Source organism: Rhinopithecus bieti, unplaced genomic scaffold (assembly GCF_001698545.2).
Source record: "Rhinopithecus bieti isolate Rb0 unplaced genomic scaffold, ASM169854v2 scaffold_81617, whole genome shotgun sequence".
NCBI lineage: Eukaryota > Metazoa > Chordata > Mammalia > Primates > Cercopithecidae > Rhinopithecus > Rhinopithecus bieti.
Genome location: NW_016841754.1, coordinates 1,398,520 through 1,420,338, shown reverse-complemented (window position 1 = coordinate 1,420,338; position 21,819 = coordinate 1,398,520). Strand labels below are relative to the sequence as shown.

The following is a 21,819-nucleotide window of genomic DNA, read 5'->3' as shown; positions in this document are numbered from 1 at the left end:
TGTGTTAAGATCGTATGTGGTTTATAGCCTGTTCGGAGCATTAGTGTTTATGTAATTTTTTATTTGTGATGCATTACTTGTCATTTTTCCATTTTGTACTTTATTTTCCTTTTTTTCTTTTTGAGACAGAGTTTCACGCTTGTTGCCCAGGCTAGAGTGCAAGCATGATAACTGCAACCTCGGTCTCCTGGGTTCAAGTGATTCTCCTGTCTCAGCCTACCGACTAGCTTGGGATTACAGGCACGTGCCACCACGCCTTTCTGATTTTTGTGTTTTTAGTAGAGAAGGGATTTCTCCATATTGGTCAGGTTGGTCTCGAACTCCTGACCTTAGGTGATCCACCTGCCTTGACCGCCCAAAGTGCTAGGATTACAGGTGTGAGCCACCGTGCCTGGCCTATTTTTTTTTTCCTCCTGAGCTCATGTTTCTTTTTGTTTAATAGTTTTCTCATTTAAATCTTACATAATATTTGGAAGTAATTCAGAAGCTATCCGGTTTTCTGCTGGCTGTGGTGGCTCATGTCTGCAATCCCAGCACTTTGGGAGGCTGAGGCAGGTGGGTCATTTGAGGTCAGGAGTTAGACACCAGCCTGGCCAGCATGGCAAAACCTTGTCTCTACTAAAAATATAAAAATTAGGCCGGTCCTGGTGGCTCACTCCTGTAATCCCAGCACTTTGGGAGGCCAAGGTGGACGGATCACCCTGAGTTCTGGAGTTCGAGACCAGCCTGACCAGCATGGTGAAACACTGCCTCAACTAAAAATACAATAATTAGCTAGGCATGGTGGCATGCACCTGTAATCCCAGCTACTTGGGAGGCTGAGGCAGGAGAATCGCTTAAACCTAGGAGGCAGAGGTTGCAGTGAGCTGAGATCCAGCCATTGCACTCTAGCCTGGGTGACAGAGCAAGACTCCCATTGGAAACAAAACAAAACAAAACAAAAATTAACTGGGCGTGGTAGTATTAGCCAGTAATCCCAGCTACTTGGGAGGCTGAGGCAGGAGAATCGCTTGAACCCAGGAGATGAAGGCTGCAGTGAGCCGAAATAGCACCACTGCACTGTAGCCTGGGCGGCAGAGTGAGACTCCCTCTCAAAAAAAAAGAAACCTTATTCAGTTTTCTTGATTTTTATCTCACTTTTACTATTTTTTATTAGCAGATACTGCTGTTTTTTAAAAACGTTTCTTTTACAGCCATGAAATTAGATGTTTCCTTAATTTTCCTTTCAGTTTGAAAGCTTATTTTTATTATTTTCAGGGTTCAACACCTTTTTTTCTCTAATTCTTTAATATAAACGTATATTTTGTTTGGTATTGCTTTGATAAAGTTTGGGATTTATCTACTCTCCTAATTTTCTCTAACGTTTTAGAAGTGTTCTGTGTTACGCATTATCTGCTTCTTCAAACTTTATATATTTTGTGGTCTTGAGTTTGGAATGTGTGTTTAAAGTTTATTAAATTCCTAAGACTTTTAACATATGTAACATTTAACACATCTCTTTATGTTTGTGAATAATTTGTCTTTTGTCTCCCCATTAGATTATGAAATCCTAAGAGCATAAGTGAATGAATAAAGGAATGATAGCAATTGTTCTGTTTCATGCAGATAAATAACTTCTTAATGATTTTTCCCTTTTTTAGACCTTGCATCGAAGTGGGAGTTTCATCAATTCTCTGTTGCAACTAGAAGAACTTGGATTTCGTAGTGGAGCTCCCATGATTAAAAAAATAGCTTTTATTGCTTGGAAGAGTTTAATAGATAATTTTGCTTTGAATCCAGGTAAGTAATATTTTAACAATTTTTATTTTCTATGAATTCATTTTGCTTAAAGCAAGATACATGAAATTTTCTGTTTTTTTGGATTTTAAGTTGAAATTAAGCTACTACTGAATTGTTTTCATTTTAAGGGAACAGTAATAAATTTGTACTGAAAATAGAATTCACATACTAGGCATTGAAAATCACAAATATAAAGTCTGTTTTACAGTATTTCAAAACTGAACAAAGGGAAAATAACTTATTTGTGACTTCCTATTTTATTTTATTTTATTTTATTTTATTTTATTTTTTTGAGACAGAGTGTCGCTCTTGCCCAGGCTGGAGTGCAGTGGTGGGATCTTGGCTCACTGCAACCCCTGCCTCCCAGGTTCAAGCGATTCTCCTGCCTCAGCTTCCCGAGTAGCTGGGATTACAGATGCCCACCACCACACCCGGCTAATATTTGTATTTTTAGTAGAGACAGGGTTTCGCTATGTTGGCCAGGCTGGTCTTGAACTCCTGACCTCAAGTGATCCACCCGCCTTGGCCTCCCAAATGCTGGGATTACAGGTGTGAGCCCTTTCACCCAGCCTATTTGTAGTTTTCTTACATGTTAGCCCTGAGTTGAATGCTTCATGTATATTTTATTTAATCATCACAATAGACCTGAGATGTAATTATTAATCACTATTTTAGAGAGATTGAGTAATTTTCCAGAGGTCACATAGCCAGTAGATGATAGGAAACAGTTGTGATTTCCATGGAATAAAAATATCAGTGATTGATGATGGCCTTATTTCTTTCAGGATTTCTAGAAGAGTACCTAATAGTGGTTTAATATTGATATTTGGAAGTCACTCTTTTTGATTTACTACTTTAACCTTACCTTCTTATTGTCGAGCGGAGTTTTCTGATAATATATTCACAAGAAAGAATATTTAGCCCAAAACTGGGTTAGTATGAGTACTTAACTAGGTGGTAGTTAATCTTAGATTTAATTAATACTGTGTGTTTACAAGAACTGCTAAGTAATATTGAGTTGTTATCCTGTATTTTTCCTGCCAAAGACCATTATTTATCTCATTTCTTCCTCCTTTTAATATGTTTTGTATTGTGATTATTTGCATTAACTGTAATTACATTTTTTGTTGTTGAAACGGAGTCGGAGTCTCGCTCTGTCGCCCAGGCTGGAGTGCAGTGACGCAATCTCAGCTTACTGCGAGCTCCGCCTCCCAGGTTCACGCTATTCTCCTGCCTCAGCCTCCCGAGTAACTGGGACTACAGGCGCCCGCCACCGTGCCTGGCTAATTTTTTGTATTTTTAGTAGAGACGGGATTTCACGTGTTAGCCAGGATGGTCTCCATCTCCTTACCTTGTGATCCGCCTGCTTCGGTCTCCCAAAGTGCTGGGATTACAGGCAAGAGCCACTGCTCCCAGCCCTTTAATTACTTTTATTTAAAATACTGGTACATACGTTTTGGGGGTATAGGTTGTTTTTTTTTTTTTCTTTTTTTCTCTCTTAGGGTCTTACCCTGTCACCCAGGCTGGAGTGCAGTGGCATGATCATGGCTGACTGCAGACTTGACCTCCTGGGCTCTAGTGATCCTCCCACCTCAGTCCCCCAGGTAGCTGGGACTACAGGCGTGTGCCACCATGTCTGGCTAATTTTTGTATTTTTTGTAGAGGTGGGATTTGACCATGTTGCTTAGGCTACTGTCAAACTCCTGGACTCAAGTGATCTACCTACCTCAGCCTTCCAAAGTGTTAGGATTGCAGGTGTGAGCCACTGTGCTCAGTCTACTATAATTTTTAATTGAAATTGTAGCTTATTTTTATGTTTATGAGCTGGCATGTATTTGGGTCTAACTGTAAACCCAGAAGTAATGTTTGGGACTACAATCTTTCGGAATTAAGTTAAAGCGTAAAATAAGAGTAGTTTAAAGAGGGTAAGTTAAAAATAAGTTCAGAGCTAGGGAATCCACGACTGATACTGTGGATCCAGGAAGTCATCCAGGAATCAGATGACCGTTTTTGCTCTGCCATCTTCGATTTGTCTTAGTTACAGACAGGAAGGAGGGAAGGTAGAAGAGCAGGAAAGACTTCTTCACAGCTGAGTCACCTATACCTAGAAATAACCTTCTAAGAATCTTATATACACATCCACTTAAATTTTACTGGGTAGAATGGCTCAATAGCTGACTAGAAAAAGTAGTCAAAAACTGGGCACCCATCACTGTCCTGTGTAAAATCAGATTTTGTAATTAAAGGAGATTGGTTTATTGCATGGCAATTAATCTTTGCTACTGTAGAGATATTATTATGGAGCTCTTCTCATAAACAGAATAGAGGCCAGGCCTGGTGGCTCACGCCTGTAATCCCAGCAGTTTGAGAGGTGGGCAGATCACCTGAGTTCTGGGATTAGAGAGAAGCCTGACAAACATGGAGAAACCCCGTCTCTACTAAAAATACAAAATTGGCCGGACATGGTGGCACATGCCTGTAATCCCAGCTACTTGGGAGGCTGAGGCAGGAGAATTGCTTGAACCCGGGAGGAGGAGGAGGCTGCAGTGAGCCGAGATGGCCCCATTGCACTCCAGCCTGGGCAACAAGAGTGAAACTCCGTCTCTGAATGAATGAATGAACGAACGAACGAACGAAAAGAATAGGGGCCCCCAAAAAGTAAGTGTCTTGGACTGGATAACTTGTTCATACAGTGATCTGCCTTTATTTTCTTATAGAACTGTTAATTGAAATAGTTAAATGGCAGAGTAGTTGTAACAGACATTGTTGAGTGCCATTCTACCAAATACATGGCCTGACTGAATCCTTTCCAAGTCTGTTTGTTTGTTTATTCGGGACGGAGTCTCACTCTGTTGCCCGGCCTGGAGTGCAGTGGCACGATCTCAGCTTACTGCAACCTCTGCCTGCCTTCTGGGTTCAAGCGATTCTCCTGCCTTAGCCTCCTGAGTAGCTGGTATTACAGGAGCCCACTGCCACGGCCACCTAACCTTTTTGTAATTTTAGTAGAGACAGGATTTCACCATGTTGGCCAGGCTGGTTTCGAACTCCTGACCTCAAGTGGACCTGCCCTCCTCATCCTCCCAAAGTGCTAGGATTATAGGCGTGAGCCACCATGCCCAACCCTTTTAAGGTCTTTTTGACAAGTTATTTTAGCACAGACTATGTCTTAATTTTTCATATCCCTAGTCTTACTCATTTGGCATAAATGTTTTGTCTGAAGATTGGATTTAATTTCTATGCTGAATTTTAACAATATGATTATTGTTAAGATAGGGCAGTCCTGAATCTGAATCTATTTAGATTTCAAAAATGTATTCAATCAATGGCCCCAGTAGTAATGATTTTGATGGAATATATTAGTAATTGATTTTTAAAATGATAGCCTTTTTTGACATAATGTAAACATGCTTCTGTTTCTTTGTCAAATGGGGGTAATGAGAATGCTAAAGCAACTAGGACAGTATTTCTCAAAGTTTTGGCATTTTGTGCTGGATAATTTGTTTTTCGGGACTGTCCTGTGTGTTGAAGTTTAGTAGTGTCCCTAGTGATCTACCCATAAGATGTGAGTAGCATCCCCTCATTTGTAACCAACCTAAAGTATTTCCTGGTGGGAAATTGCCCCTGGCACACAGTCTCTAATAAGTACTACTTATTTGTTTTAAAATACATTTTGCCTTATTGAGTGTTTTGGTTCAGCAGTACTACAGTTTATGAAAATGCAAGTTTTGGGTAGAGCAAGGACATCCTGAGGATTATTTTTTTAAAAAATATTTTAAAATCTGCTCTCTTGCTGTGATGAAAGACTATTGCATAGCTAATGTTGGAGTTAATCTTTAGCTTGGATGTCTCTTTACCTGTGTGCTTATTTTCTTTTAAGATATACTGTGTAGTGCAAAAAGACTCAAGTTGTTAATGCAGCCTTTGAGTTCAATCCATGTGAGAACAGAAACTCTAGCATTAACAAAACTAGAAGTCTGGTGGTATTTACTGATGAGACTTGGACCTCATCTTCCTGCTAATTTTGAACAGGTAACATTACAAGTGTTGACTATAGCACTTTATGTTTTTGTTAATGTGTTCTTAAGTTCTTACCAATTTACTCTTTTAGTGTTATTTTTGCTATTTGTTAGCAGACTAGAACATATAAAAGATCTTTCACTTGACTGGCAGATAACTTAAATTCATTTCCCACAGGGATATTGTTCAATTGCTTGAAATGGAGCCCCTTTACCTGAAATGTTTTTATTTATTTATTTATTTTGAGACAGAGTCTTGTTCTGTTGCCCAGGCTGGAGTGCAGTGGGGCCCATCTTGGCTCACTGCAACCCCCACCTCCTGGGTTCAAGTGATTCTCCTGCGTCAGCCTCCCGAGTAGCTGGGACTACAGGCACATGACCATACCTGGCTGATTTTTTGTATTTTTTAGTATAGACAGGGTTTCACCATGGAGGCCAGGCTGGTCTCGCACTCCTGGCCTCAAATGATCCGCCCACCCCAGCCTCCCCAAGTGCTGGCTTACAGGCATGAGCCATCACCTGGCCCTGAAATGTTTTTAAATCAGCAAGTACTCAAATACTCATTCTCACTCTACAAGCATTATGATTTTAAAAAGAGACTTTTTTCCCCTAGAGGATTTGGAATATGATTGAGAAGAAAACCAGCATCAGTGAAATAGAAATCAGCCGGGCATGGTGGCTCACACCTGTAATCCTAGCACTTTGGGAGGCAGAGGCAGGTGGATTGCCTGAGCTCAGGAGTTCGAGACCAGCCTGGGCAACATGTTGAGACCCCGTGTCTACTAAAATACAAAAAATTAGCCAGGTGTGGTGGCATGTGCCTGAAGTCTCAGCTACTTGGGAGGCTGAGGAGAATTGCTTGAACCCAGGAGTTGGAGGTTGCAGTGAGCTGAGATCACACCACTGCACTCCAGCCCAGGCAACAGAGTGAGACTCCATCTCAAAAAAAAAAAAAATGAGAAATCAAGTGTTACACTGGGTAGGTATAAGGTTGGACCAGTTATTTTTTGTTCCTCTGTTTTCTAGGCTGCATAGTGATAACCAGTGATTTAATCCTATTTGTAGGATTCTTTTTGATTGTTACACAATGATTTTATGAATTCTTCAGGATTTGCATATCCTTACTGGTATTTAGACATAAAGTTTAATCTTACCTAAACCTTTTGGGTTTTTGCAATTATTTCCATCCTTGGCTTTTGAATTTTTTTTTTTTTTTTTGAGATGGAGTCTTGCTCTGTCACCCAGGCTGGAGTGCAGTGGCACAATCTCGGCTCACTGCAAGCTCCACCTCCCGGGTTCATGCCATTCTCCTGCCTCAGCCTCCAGAGTAGCTGGGACTACAGGCGCCCGCCACCACGACCGGCTAATTTTTTTGTGTTTTTAGTAGAGACAGGGTTTTACTGTGTTAGCCAGGATGGTCTTGATCTCCTGACTTCGTGGTCCGCCTGCCTCGGCCTCCCAAAGTGCTGGGATTACAGGCGTGAGCCACGGCGCCCGGCCTGGTTTTTGAATTTTTTTACAGTTAAAAGGAGCAGCTCTGCTAACATCTTTTTCATTTCTTCACTTATTTTGGATTTGGGGGATATATTTTACTTACGCATCTATAGTCCTTATGTTTTATGTAAATAGCTCCATAGCAGGGAATGCATTCTTGGAAAAGAGGACTTATGCTTAAGCCATTTTTATTCAGTTCTTAATTTTTTAATATATTAAGAGCTTTAAATTTTTTTTTTTTTTTTTGAGACGGAGTCTTGCTCTGTCGCCCATGCTGGAGTGCGGTGGCGTGATCTCGGCTCACGGCAAGCTCTGCCTCCCGGGTTTACGCCATTCTCCTGCCTCAGCCTCCAGAGTAGCTGGGACTACAGGCGCTCGCCACCTCACCCGGCTAGTTTTTCGTATTTTTTAGTAGAGACAGGGTTTCACCGTGTTAGGCAGGATGGTCTCGATCTCCTGACCTCGTGATCCGCCCGTCTTGGCCTCCCAAAGTGCTGGGATTACAGGCTTGAGCCACCGTGCCCAGCCTAGAGTTTTAAATTTTATATAACATGAAATAATTGAAGATGGGTATTGTCAGTAATGTAATTTGGATCATAATGAATTTTCCAAATTCTACCATTTTAAGGGTCCAATAGGCTAATCCTTTGCATTTATCCAATACATTAATTGGAATAATTTATTTGGTAACTACAGGTGACTGGTACTAGGATGATGTTCCAGAGTTTTAAAAAGTTAAAATTAGTCTACCAATAATGTATACAATTCAGATGTTTATATAAACAAGTTTAGGTAATACACATTTAGGGCAAATACAATTGTAATAAAATGTTCATATTTTTTCCAAATTTCATTTTTTAGCCTGTTTGTGCATGGAAACGATCTGTAAAATGGAATATATTAAGGCTCCATTTAATGAAATTTATATTATGTGAGGCTTTTAGAAACTGTGACAGATGTATAGTTTATAGATCCATGTTTTCTCTTCTTTTACCCCATAGGTTTGTGTGCCTCTGATTCAAAGTACAATAAGCATTGATTCTAATGCCTCACCTCAAGGCAATTCATGTCATGTAGCTACATCTCCAGGTTTAAATCCTATGACTCCTGTACACAAAGGTAAGAGGTAGATGTTGTTTTTTGCTTTTTTAATCAGGCTTTGTTGACCTAGAGCCATAGTTTTGAAGTAGGAAATAAAATAAGCTTTGAGAGGTTTTACTCAGTGTTTTTCGTATGAAATGAAGCACTTCATAATTTTTTTTTTTTTTTTGAGACGGAGTCTTGCTCTGTCGCCCAGGCTGGAGTGCAGTGGCCGGATCTCAGCTCACTGCAAGCTCCGCCTCCCGGGTTTACGCCATTCTCCTGCCTCAGCCTCCCGAGTAGCTGGGACTACAGGCGCCGGCCACCTCGCCCGGCTAGTTTTTTTTGCATTTTTTAGTAGAGACAGGGTTTCACTGTGTTAGCCAGGATGGTCTCGATCTCCTGACCTCGTGATCCGCCCGTCTCGGCCTCCCAAAGTGCTGGGATTACAGGCTTGAGCCACCGCGCCCAGCCAGCACTTCATAATTTTTAGATTCGTTACCAAAAAATCCATTATGTCTTCCTGGTTTTTTTTTTGTTTGTTTTGTTTCTATGTTACTGAGTACTGTTGTAAGCATGTAGTTGTGGTTAGAAAAGACATTTTCAGTACATTATATGAGGTACATTAGAAAAAAAGCCTCAGAGCAGCTAACATGAAAGTCTGTTGGTTTTAGAACCAGAATCTTAGCGCTGTTAAAAACAACACATCGGCTGGGCGAGGTGACTCATGCCTGTAACCCTAGCACTTTGGGAGGCCAAGGCCAGCAGATCACTTGAGGTCAGGCGTTTGAGACCAGCCTGGCCAACACGGTGAAACCCCGTCATCTCTACCAAAAATACAAAAATTAGCCGGACATTGTGGTGGGCGCCTGTAAGCCCAGGTACGTGGGAGGCTGTGGCAGGAGAATCGCTTGAACCCTGGAAGGCGGAGGTTGCAGTGAGCCAAGATCATGCCACTGCACTCCAGCCTGGGCAACAGAGGGAGACTCAGTCTCAAAACAAAAACAACACTTCAGCCAGGTGCAGTGGCACGCACCTGCAATCTCAGCACTTGGGAAGGCTGAGGCGGGAGGATCACTTGAAGCCAGGAGTTCGATACTGCCTGTGCTACATAGTGAGACCCTGTCTCTACAAAAAATAAAAAAATTAGCGGAGCACAGTGACATCCATCCATCTGTAGTTACGGCTACTTGGAATACTGATGGGAGAATTGCTTGAGCCCAGGAGTTTGAGATTTTAGTGAACTATGGTTATACCACTGCACTGCAGCCTTGACAGTACAATGAGACTGTCTCAAAAAAAATCTTAGCACTTAAAAAGTGTCTATGTATATCATTGAAAGACAGTTATTTCATATGTATTATTTTATATTTGCCATCTGAGTCTTAAAAATTTATGTTACAGAATACCTGCATGTTAATATTTCAAGATATGGATTAATGCCTGAGACATTTAAACTCTGTTTTTAAAAGTTTCATTGAAATGAAATATATGCATTTGGGTAGCTAATATAAAATGAGCTTGTATGACTTACCCTTTTTTTTTTCTTAAAGGTGCTTCCTCCCCATATGGAGCCCCGGGAACTCCCCGAATGAACCTGAGTTCGAATTTAGGTGGAATGGCCACAATCCCTTCCATTCAACTTTTGGGACTTGAAATGTTGCTTCATTTCTTGTTGGGTCCAGAAGCCTTGAGTTTTGCTAAGCAAAATAAACTTGTGCTGAGCTTAGGTATTTCAATATTTTAAGAATAATTTTAATTACTAAAACAGTCCAGGACTTACTGCATTGGGGTGAGGAGAAGTGTTATTTTTTCACAGCCAAAATATTTTATAGTTGTGTATGAAATAAATATGAATCTTTTTTTATAGAAAACACACCTACTTAATAGATGTTTTAAAGTTTTATAGTGAGAAATGTATTTCGTAAATCTGTTGTTTTACATAATTATCTTTTATTCTCCCCCTTTCAGAGCCACTGGATCATCCCTTAATCAGCAGCCCTTCTTTTTTTTCCAAACATGCAAATACACTTATCACTGCTGTTCATGATAGCTTTGTTGCAGTTGGAAAAGATGCCCCCGGTAAGAGAATTTGATTTATTATTTGCTCAAATGTGTGTTTAAAAAGAAAAAATAGGCCAGTCACAGTACCTCACACCTGTAATCCCAGCATTTTGGGAGGCCAAGGTGAGTGGATCACTTGAGCTCAGTTGTTTGAGACCAGCCTAGGCAACATGACAAAACCCTGTCTCTACAAAACACGCAAAAACTAGGTGGGCGTGTTGTTACCTGTAGGGAGGCAGAGGCATGAGAATTGCTTGAGCCCAGGAGGTGGAGGTTACAGTGACCAAGATTATGCCACTGTACTCCAGCCTGGGTGATAGAGCAAGACTCAGTATTAAAAAATAAAAAATAAGATAAAATAGAAAATATTTCTATGGTGCCACCTACTGGCCAGATTGTGCAAGAACTTTACATACATTCATTTAATTTTGGCAGTAACTGTCCATGTTAGTTCATTTTACAAATGAGGAAACTGGGTAATACAGGAAATACATAAGTTGTGCGAAGTCGCTTATACGTGGTAATACTGTGTCAGGCTCTATGGCTTTAGTATCTGTACCTAAACTTCTGTGTTATATGGCCTATCAAGTAATGAGGAAAGGAAATTTCAAAAATTGTTTGCTGTTGGAACTGGTTGGAAAAAGAATCACAGTGAATCACATAATTTTTTTTCTGTTGGTTGTGAGATATCCTTCTGAATCTCTGTGAACAATCTCTCCCTCAAAAGTAGTGGGCATTCAATTCAGAAAAGAAAGATAAAAAAAGATGAAGCAATTACCCTTAGTTATACAATTCAGTGTTAACGTGTTTTAGTTGTTTTAAGGAACACATTTATGGCTGGACATGGTAGCTCATGCCTGTAACCCTAGCACTTTGGGAGGCTAAGGTGGGAGGTTTGCTTGAGGCAGATGTTGTGACCAGCCTGGGAAATGTAGTGAGAATGCTGTCTTTACAAAAATAAAATAATAATAATAATAATTAGATGGGGGTAGTGGTATGTACCTATAGTCCTAGCTGCTTGGTAGACTGATGTGGGAAGACTGCTTGAGCCCAGGTTGTTGAGATGACAGTGAGCTATGATTGTGCTACTGTACTCCAGCCTGGACAGAGCGAGACCCTATCTCAAAAAATAAACATATTTAGTTTCTACAAACAAAAACAAAGTGATAGTGTTTTATAAATTTACTACAGGGCTGAATATCGTGAGGAAAATTAAATATTGTTCAATTTATTTCTTTAGTGTAAGGAAGTAAAGGGAGAGTGTTAGTCATAGTACATAGTCATGTACTTCATTTAAAATACTCAATTTTATTTTGTTTGACAGATGTGGTTGTCAGTGCTATCTGGAAGGAGCTAATTAGCTTGGTGAAGTCAGTTACTGAATCAGGTAAGCACTATTAACACTGATCAAATGATATTTTTTTGAAACAGGTGGTGATCAGATGATTTTTTTAGCATCCAGTGAATTATTTGGCAGTACATAAAATGTATTTTAAAAGTATTTCTTGTATTACCATAGCTTCCAGGCTTTAATTTATAGTTAATGCTTGAACAACACTGCGGTTAGGTGTGCTGACCCACCATATGGTCGAAAGTCTACATATAACTTTTGACTCCCCGAGAACTTAACTACTGATAGCCTACTATTGGGGTTGGAAGCCTTGCTGATAACATAAATAGCTGATGAACACATATTTGTATGTTATGTGCATTATATGCTGTGTTCTGTGTTCATTAGCAATATAGTAAATTAGAGAAAAGAATATTAGGAAAATCATAAGAAAACACAGTCATTTAGTGGAACCAGGTTATATCCTTGTCTTTACGTTGAGTACACTAAGGAGGGAAGAGGAGGGGTAGAACTTGCTGTTTCCGGGATGGAAGAAAATCTGAATATGAGTGGACTCATGCCGTCCAAACCCGTGTTGTTCAAGGGTCAACTGTACTTACTATTGTTGATTTAGAAAAAAATAAATTTTTACAGCTCTCTGTATAGTCATCTCTAAAATTACATGCTTAGAAATACACCCTTCTAGCCGGGTGCGGTGGCTTATGCCCGTAATCCCAGCACTTTGGGAGGCCAAGGCGGGCGGATCACCTGAGGTCAGGAGTTTCAGACCATTCTGACCAACATGGAGAAACCCCGCCTCTACTAAAAATACGAAATTAGCCAGGCATGGTGGTGCATGCCTGTAATCCCCAGCTACGTAGGAGGCTGAGGCAGGAGAATCGCTTGAGCCCGGGAGGCGGAGATGGCGCCATTGCACTCCAGCCTGGGTAACAAGAGTGAAACTCCTTCCAAAAAAAAAAAAAAAGAAATACACTGTTCTCGGCTGGGCATGGTGACTCACGCCTGTAATCCCAACACTTTGGGAAATTGAGATGGGTGGAGTTTGGCACAACATCGTGCCCCTGTACCCCAGCTTGGGTGACAGAGCAAGACAGCTCAAAACAAACAAACAAACAAAAAAAACTATATCCTCCTTTTTGTTTTTTGATAGGTAACAAAAAAGAGAAACCAGGTTCTGAAGTTTTGACTCTCTTATTAAAGTCTTTGGAAAGCATAGTAAAGTCTGAAGTATTTCCTGTATCAAAAACGTTGGTAAGTATAATACCCATATGTTGGACTTTAAAAACCATTTTCGGAAGTTAAATTTTATATCGAAGATAGTTTGGGAAGACATTTTTTATATCAAGCATTCACCAGCAGTTTAGTCCTGTTGCAGTAAGTGCCATTCTATTAACTATAGAGTCATTCGAAACCTTTTTAATAAAGTGACTATAACAACAGCCACTAAAGTCTTCAATGTGATAACAAAAAAAATACCTGCCGTACAGAGAAAAACTAGGGTAAAGGACATGAAACTTGAAGTGAAGAAACTCAAATGTCCTTTAATTTTACGACAAGATTGCTGAAAACCACTAATAGTGAGCTGGTACTTTGTTCTAAATTTGTTTCTAACCAAGAGAATGACTTTGGTATTAAAACACTTTTTTTTTTAACCCGTGTAGTACAGGAAGAAAAGTGAATTGGTTATGATTTTGATGATATGAGCGTCTCAGAATAAGCTCCAATGGAACAAACAATACCCTTAAATTCTAATTTTGTTTCCTTTATATACTTTGACAGTTACTTGTTCTATGGCAGTATAGCATAGTGGTTAATTGCAAGGGCTCTGGAGCAGACTAGGTTGAATACCAGCCTAACTATTTATTAGGATAAATTTGTGCAATTTATCTATTCCCTTGGCTTTGCCTAACCCCTTATGTAAAGAGGGAATGTAGCAGTAGTTAAAGACTAAATGAGTTGATACATGCAAAGTACTGTAGGCCAGGAACAAACTAATACTGTCTACTATTATTAATCTGTTTCAGATGACAGTATGTGAATGTATTTTCACTGACATAACTTTTATAACATTTAAGTTACGTAGTGCGTGTTCATACCAGTATATTACCGCTGGGCATGGTGGCTCACACCTGTAATCCCAGCACTTTGGGAGGTCAAGTTGGGCAAATTGCAAAAATTAGCCAGGCGTGGTGACATGCCTGTAGTCCCAGCTCTTCTGGAAGCAGAGGTAGGAGAATCACTTGAGTCCACGAGTTTGAGGCTGCAGTGAGCCAAGGTCGTGCCTCTGCAATCCAGCCTGGAGAACAGTGAGACCCTGTCCCAAAAAAGAAAAAAACCAGTGTGGTAGTATTTTTGGAGAGCAATTTGGTAGGCTCAGTCAGTTTGATTTGGCAATCTTGAACCCAACTATTAATAGCAGTCCTTTGGATATTTGCTTTGGGTACCAGTATAATTAATTGCAGAATTTCTATTCGTAGTATCAAAAAATATAGAAATAGTCTCAAGGTCCCTTAATAGAAAAATGGTTGACTAAATAATGGGCACTCATATAGCAGTATTTTTCTATATTGATGCAAAAACTCTGTAACAAGGTAAAATGAAGGTTAGTTGCAGAGCTTAATATCATTAGTGATTTACATTGTAATGACTTTTAATAGTTTAAAGGAATGTGTGTATATAACCAACTGCCCAAGAAGTTGTGTGTTTTTCTGTGTACTTACATATACAGAAATTTAGGTCTAGGAAAATAGACTCTGAACTGAAAGTATTGATTATCCCTGGAGATTAAAGACTTTACCTGCTTTTTATATTTCTGTATTTGAACTTTTAAAACAGATGCAGACATATTCATGTTAGCAAATGAATGTATTTGATCTTTTTTAACTGATGAGATTATATTTACGTTAATGAATGAACGTTACTTGTAATTGTTAGAGATATAGTTAACACTCAGATTTTATTAGATAATATTTTACGGCTAATTTACTGTAAAACCTTTTATCTCTCATAGGTCCTCATGGAAATTACAATTAAAGGTCTTCCTCAGAAAGTATTAGGTTCACCAGCATATCAGGTTGCTAATATGGATATTCTTAATGCAAGTATCTTAAATGTAATATGATGAAGATTGGCGAAAAACATTTATACTTCCTTTTTTAATTTTTTATTTTATTTATTTATTTATTTATTTATGAGACGGAGTTTTACTCTTGTTGCCCAGGCTGTAGTGCAATGGCACCATCTCCGCTCACTGCAACCTCCGCCTCCCAGGTTCAAGCTATTCTCCTGCCTCAACCTCCCGAGTAGCTGGGATTACAGGCATTACAGCCACCACGCCTGGCTAATTTTGTATTTTCAGTAGAGACGGGGTTTCTCCATGTTGGTCAGGCTGGTCTTGAACTCCTAACCTCAGGTGATTCCCCGCCTTGCTCTTCCAAATGCTGGGATTACAGGTGTGAGCCACTGCGCCCAGCCATATTTCCCTTTTTTTTTTTTTTTTTTTTAAAAGATAACCTATGTAAAATTCTGAGAGTATTGGATTTGAAGTATATTGACCAAATTAAAGGAAAACTGATAGTTAATGTAAAGAGTTAAATATGCTGCTATGTGAATGAAGAAACTATTTTCCTGGATTAAATAAATGGCTCCAAAAGGAAAGTTTCGTATTTGTTTATGTATGATAATAGTGTTGGTTACTACCACAAATATTGGAAGCTAATGTAAAATGCACTTAATATCTCTAGGATGTAGGCATTGGGATTCCAGTAAATTTTAGATTGATGTTCTTTTATATCTGGAATCTCATCATTCCTTGATTTTCTGTGTAGAGGAAACAGCTATGATTAGACTTGAAGAGTTTGATTTTTTTTTTTTTTTCTTTTTTGAGATGGAGTCAGGCTGTTGCCCAGTCTGGAGTGCAGTGGTGTGATCTCGGCTCACTGCAACCTCCGCCTCCCGGGCTCACGCCGTTCTCCTGCCTCAGCCTCCCAAGTAGCTGGGACTACAGGCACGTGCCACCCTGCCTGGCTAATTTTTTGCATTTTTAGTAGAGACGGGGTTTCACCATGTTAGCCAGGACGGTCTCGATCTCCTGACCTCGTGATCCACCCGCTTTGGCCTCCCAAAGTGCTAGGTTTACAGGCCTGAGCCACCACGCCTGGCCAAGAGCTTGATTTTTGTGTGTAGTTTATGGAAATAATTTTATTAACATGGTTGTCATACCTTAAGTAATACCAAAAGTTAAATTTGTCATGCTAAAACAATTTTATTTCTTAAATAACCAATTATAAAAAACAAGTGTTCTATTCTTTGAGAATATTGGCTTCATTTTCTCCTTCAGGGAACTCCAGCTTTGTTCTTAATTCAATTAATTTTCAACAATCTCTTGGAATGTGGTGTATCAGATGAAAGGTAAGTTTGTACTTTAACTTGAAACTTTGTCTTGGAAAAGTTATGTAATGAATGAGATTATTTATGTACTATTTCCTAAGTTTCTTTAAGATTTTTTTTTAAAAAAAGACAATTCATTAACTTTTTGTCAGTTATTTTAGAATTTTGTTAACATTAAATTAATATATTCCTGCCAGAAAGTTGATGCATTGTTTATAATTTTTTCTTCAGGTTCTTTCTCAGTTTGGAATCACTTGTAGGCTGTGTTCTTTCTGGTCCAACTTCACCACTAGCTTTCAGTGACTCAGTTTTAAATGTTATCAATCAAAATGCAAAGCAGTTGGAAAATAAGGAGCATCTCTGGAAAATGTGGAGTGTTATAGTCACCCCATTAACTGAATTGATTAATCAGGTATGAAATAAATCTACGTATTTTAGATAATACACTTTTTTTTTTGTTTGTGCAATTGGGGAAATGAATAGTAAGTTTGCATTTGAATAGAAGATCGTAAATATTTTTTCTGCTAGAATTTGCAAACTTTGTATTTTTGATTTTACTGCATTTCTGCCTCACTGGTAAAGAAACTATAACTTAATGGGGACTAATCAGCTTCATTTTCTTCAGTAGTGATTATAAACCTAGAAGGCTCACATAGATGTAAACTCTTGTATCTTGGATTCTTTCAGTAGTTTTATTAACGGAATAACAGTGGTTATCTTGACTAGGCTGTATATTCCCATAGTTAAGCCACATTGGTGATTACCTCAAAGCCATATAGTATTTCCTTAAGTCAGGAATCTATTGAGAGTTGAATAATCTGTGTATTTAAATACTTAAATCCTTAAGTTTACATATTTAACAGAACTGGGAATGGTGACAGGCTGTGCAGCACGTTCTGTTTATGATTTGTCAGCCTCTTTGTCAATCATTAAGTGGGAATATGCATTCTCTGGGCTAGTAGTGCTGTAACTCAAAAATGAAATAACTCGAAGGAATTTTGTTGTTGTTGTTGAGTCGGAATCTCACTCTGTCACCCAGGCTAGAGTGCAGTGGCACGATCTTGGCTCACTGCAACCTCTGCCTCGTGGGGTGAAGCGATTATCCTGTTTTAGCCTCCCAAGTAGCTGGGACTACAGGTGTGCGTCACCATGCCCAGTTAATTTTCATAGTTTTAGTCGAGATGGAGTTTCACTCTATTGGTCAGGCTGATCTCAAATTCCTGACCTCAGCCTCAGCCTTCCAAAGTGCTGGGATTACAGGCGTGAGCTACCGTGCGCAGCTTCTTACATTATAGTTACCTAGCCCTTATTTTGACTACTCAAACTAGCACACTATTCTTCTGGAAGAAAAGTCATTTACATTCTTTTTGTTTTTTGTTTGTTTGTTTTTGTTTTGTGATGAAGTCTCTGTCACCTAGGCTGGAGTGCAGTGGCAGGATCTCAGCTCACTGTGAGCTCCGCCTCCTGGGGTTCACGCCATTCTCCCTCCCGCCTCAGCCTCCTGAGTAGCTGGATTACAGGCACCCGCCACTATGCCCGGCTAATTTTTTTTCTTTTTTTTTTTTTGTATTTTAGTAGAGATGGGGTTTCACCGTGTTCACCAGGATGGTCTTGATCTCCTGACCTCGTGATCCTCCCGCCTCAGCCTCCCAAAGTGCTGGGATTACAGGCATGAGCCACCGTACCCGGCCTACAGTCTTAAATAGCTTCCCACTGTTAAAACGGTCACAGAGGCCCTTTTTATTGTATTAGTTTTTGCTGGAATGCTGTGTATGTATAGTAGAAGACTTTGGAGTTGGCTCTGGGAATCTCTTTTAGAATTTAAACATAGTGCATAATTTCCCCAGTTTGCTGTTAACAGATTACAGCCACTTGATGACTTAAAACAACAGGGATTTATTCTCCCTTAGTTTTAGAGACCAGCTCTCCAAAATCAAGGAGTTGGTAGGATTGGTTTCTCCTGGAGCTCTGAGGCAGAATCTCTTCATGCCTCTCAGCTTCTGCTGGTTGCTGGCAATCCTTGACCTTCCTTGAGTTGTAGCTGCATCACTTGACTATGCCTCCATCTTCACGTGGTATTGTTCTCTGTGCCTATCCAAATTTTCCTCTTACAGAAAAGACTCTGTTTATTGGATTGGGGCTGACCCTAATCCAGTAGGACCCCTTCTGAATATCTGCAAAGACTTCATTTCCAAATAAGACTACATTCGTAGGTTCCAGGGGTTAGGAGTTAAACATATTTTGAATCTCATCATTGAGGGACACAGTTTTGCCCACTTTTTACAAATAAGTTATGTTACTACTTAGGATTAGAATAAGATGATAATTTGTCTAACGTCATTATTTTTCTTGTTTTAGACCAATGAAGTAAATCAAGGTGATGCCTTAGAACATAATTTTAGTGCCATCTATGGTGCATTGACTTTACCAGTAAACCATATTTTTTCAGAACAGCGATTTCCAGTGGTAAGGCATTGTAAAGTATTGATTTCTAAGGGATTTTTACTTTTCTGAAAATATTATTTCATCCTTTATAATCAGCTTCCACAATGATTTCTTTTTCTGTTTCTTTTCCTTTTTTTTTTGAGACAGAGTCTCGCACTGTCATCCAGGCTTGGAGTACAGTGGTGCAATCTCAGCTTACTGCAACCTCTGCCTCCTGGGTTCAAGCAATTCCCCTGTCTCAGCCTCCCAAGTAGCTGGGACTACAGGACCATACCACCGCGCCCAGCTGATTTTTGTATTTTTAGTAGAAATGGTGTTTCACCATATTGGTCAGGCTTGTCTTGAACTCCTGACTCTGGTGATCCACCGGCCTTGGCCTCCCAAAGTGCTGGGATTACAGGCATGAGCCACCGTGCCCAGCCCACAATAATTTCTAAAATAAGACTTGTTTATGACTTTATTATTAGCTTAGGAGAATGATGAAGGACGAGAGAAGTTCTTTTGGATCTTCGATAAGTTTTGGTATCCTGGCCTTATTTCCTCTCTTCGATTAGATCTCTGGGGTGTGGGGGGAAGGTTATTACTTTGTGTTAGTCTGTTTTTTATTTTGAGACAGAGTTTCGCTCTTGTTGCCCAGGCTGGAGTACAGTGATTCAATCTTGGCTCCCTGCAACCTCCACCTCCCGGGTTCAAGCAGTTCTCCTACCTCAGCCTCCTGAGTAGCTGGGATTACAGGCGTCCGCCACTTCGTCTGGTTAATTTTTTGTATTTTTAGTAGAGACGGGATTTCGCCATGTTGGCCTCGAACTCCTGACCTCAGGTGATCCACCCGCCTTGGCCTCCCAAAGTGCTGGGATTACAGGCATGAGCCACTGCGCCTAGCCGTTAGTCTCTTTTGTGACACATTAAATGTTGCAGTGTTTTTAAAAGATGTATTGATTCCAGAAACTATTTGATACATAGGTATATATTAACAGAACTTCTTTTTTTATTGTTATTGGTAGGCCACCATGAAGACTTTACTTAGAACTTGGTCAGAATTATATAGAGCATTTGCTCGTTGTGCTGCTTTGGTGGCAACAGCAGAAGAGAACTTGTGCTGTGAGGAACTTTCTTCCAAGATAATGTCCAGTTTGGAAGATGAAGGCTTTTCTGTGAGTTTGTCCTAATGCTACCTTTTTTTTGTTTGTTTTTAAAGGATTCTTTTCAAGTAAATGGAGATAACATTTGTGAGCTATCACTTATTACTGCTTCTATTTATATGTGACAAAGTTGATGTTGAAAACAAGTATGCTTTGTGTAACAGTTTTGTGTCTTTGGGCTCTAAGGTTCATGTTTTGGGATCATTAACAGATCTTTTACTATACTGTGTATCTCCTTGTGCTTCTGTTTTTCTAGATTAACAGTTCAAGGACCTTGCTGTCCTGGACCTCACTTTCGCATATGTATCTGTTAGATGTTTAAATTCAATCCCTTTGAAAGTTTGTAGTCTTAGAAAATATAAGTCTCTTTTCTTTTTCCTTCCTTCCTCATGGAAAGGACAGCTGTTGGGAACAGATTGATATGTGTCGTTCCAGAATAGACCTCTTTCTATTTACACTTGTCGTTTGTATATTGATACTTGCATATGCATATGAATACGGTATTCGTGGCAAGGAAATCCTTATTGCGAAGTAATTATGTAACTTTTCGTAAAACACTGTCTTGGCTCCGTTTCAAGTCAATCCATATAGCTCTATTATTTCTTGTCAACTGCTGTCTAGTATTCTGTAGTATGGTTGTACCATTACTTGGAATTCTATTATTTTTTTATTTTTTATTATTTTTTGAGACGGAGTCTCACTCTGTCATCCAGGCTGAGGTGCAATGGCACGATCTCAGCTCACTGCAGCCTCCGCCTTCTGGGTTCAAGTGATTCTTCTGCCTCAGCGTCCCGAGTAGCTGGGATTACAGGTGTGCACCACCACGCCCAGCTAATTTTTGTGTTTTTAGTAAAGATGGAGTTTCACAATGTTGGCCAGGCTGGTCTCGAGCTCTAGACCGGAGGTGATCCACCTTGGCCTCCCAAAGGGCTAGGATTACAGGCGTGAGCCATTGCACCTGGCCTGGAATTCTGCTATTTTAAGGACATTTTGGTTGTTTCAATTATTTATTACTGTGTATAATCTTGGTGATGGCCTTCACACAGAAACCATTGTTTTTCCATGCAGATTATTGAAATGATATTTGTTGTGTGTGTTTTCTCTACATCTTGTATCTAACACGTAATTTAATGAGGAATGAAGGAAAGTAAAAATAACAGTTCTTTTTTCTTTTCCCCTGGAGACAGTCTCACAGTGATTGTTGGGTGACAACCCAGGCTGGAGTGCACTGGTGCAATATGGGCTCACTGCAACCTCTGCCTCCCAGGTTCAAGTGATTCTCCTCCCTAGTAGCTGGGACTACAGGTGTGCACCACCACGCCTGGCTCATTTGTGTATTTTTAGTAGAGAGGGAGTTTCACCATGTTGGCCAGGCTGATCTCGAAGTCCAGACCTCAGGTGATCCGCCCACCTCAGCCTCACAAAGTGCTGGGATTACAGGCGTGAGCCACCAGGCCTGGCCAGCAACTTCTTTTTATGTTTTGTTTCCACTGGGTTTAGTGAAAACTTTTACTACATCATTTTCAAGAGGAATTTGATAGAGAATCTATGATCCTAGTACTTCCAGTCTCAGTTTATTGGTTGATATGATGGCTTTTATGGGGATCTTAAAGGTGAATTATTTTTCTTAAATATTGAGGAAGAGAAAGTACAGTATTTGACTAACAGCAGTTAACTGAAAAAAATATGTAATCATGTACGGTCCTGTGCCTCATAACAATGTGTCAGTCAACAACAGACCACAAATCTAGTGCTACATATCCCAAGGTGGTTGCAGAACATCATAATACGGTATTTTTACTGTGTCTTTTCGATGCTTAGACACAAATACATACCATTGTGTTACAATTGCCTATAGTATTCAGTATAGTAACTACACACCTGTATGGGTGCCTAGGCTACATGTTTGTAGCTTAGGAACAACAGACTGTATAGGTGTGTAGTAGGCTGTCTCATCTAGGTTTGTGTGAGTACCCTATGGTCCCACAAGATGAAATTGCCTAATGACCCATTTTTCAGAATGGATGTCTGTTAAGCCATGGGTGGCTGCACTTAATGT

General features: G+C 39.8%; 1 protein-coding gene across 1 annotated transcript in view; it reads left to right on the top strand.

Moving 5' to 3' along the window:
- RIF1 (replication timing regulatory factor 1) overlaps positions 1–21,819 on the top strand; it is a 62,937-nt gene that overhangs the window by 17,091 nt on the left and 24,027 nt on the right. Inside the window, 12 exon segments of the mRNA XM_017866070.1 lie at positions 1,641–1,779; positions 5,657–5,808; positions 8,291–8,408; positions 9,923–10,099; positions 10,341–10,451; positions 11,758–11,820; positions 12,935–13,035; positions 14,795–14,881; positions 16,124–16,194; positions 16,405–16,585; positions 18,532–18,639; positions 19,623–19,772. Coding sequence (XP_017721559.1) covers positions 1,641–1,779; positions 5,657–5,808; positions 8,291–8,408; positions 9,923–10,099; positions 10,341–10,451; positions 11,758–11,820; positions 12,935–13,035; positions 14,795–14,881; positions 16,124–16,194; positions 16,405–16,585; positions 18,532–18,639; positions 19,623–19,772 — 1,458 coding nt within the window.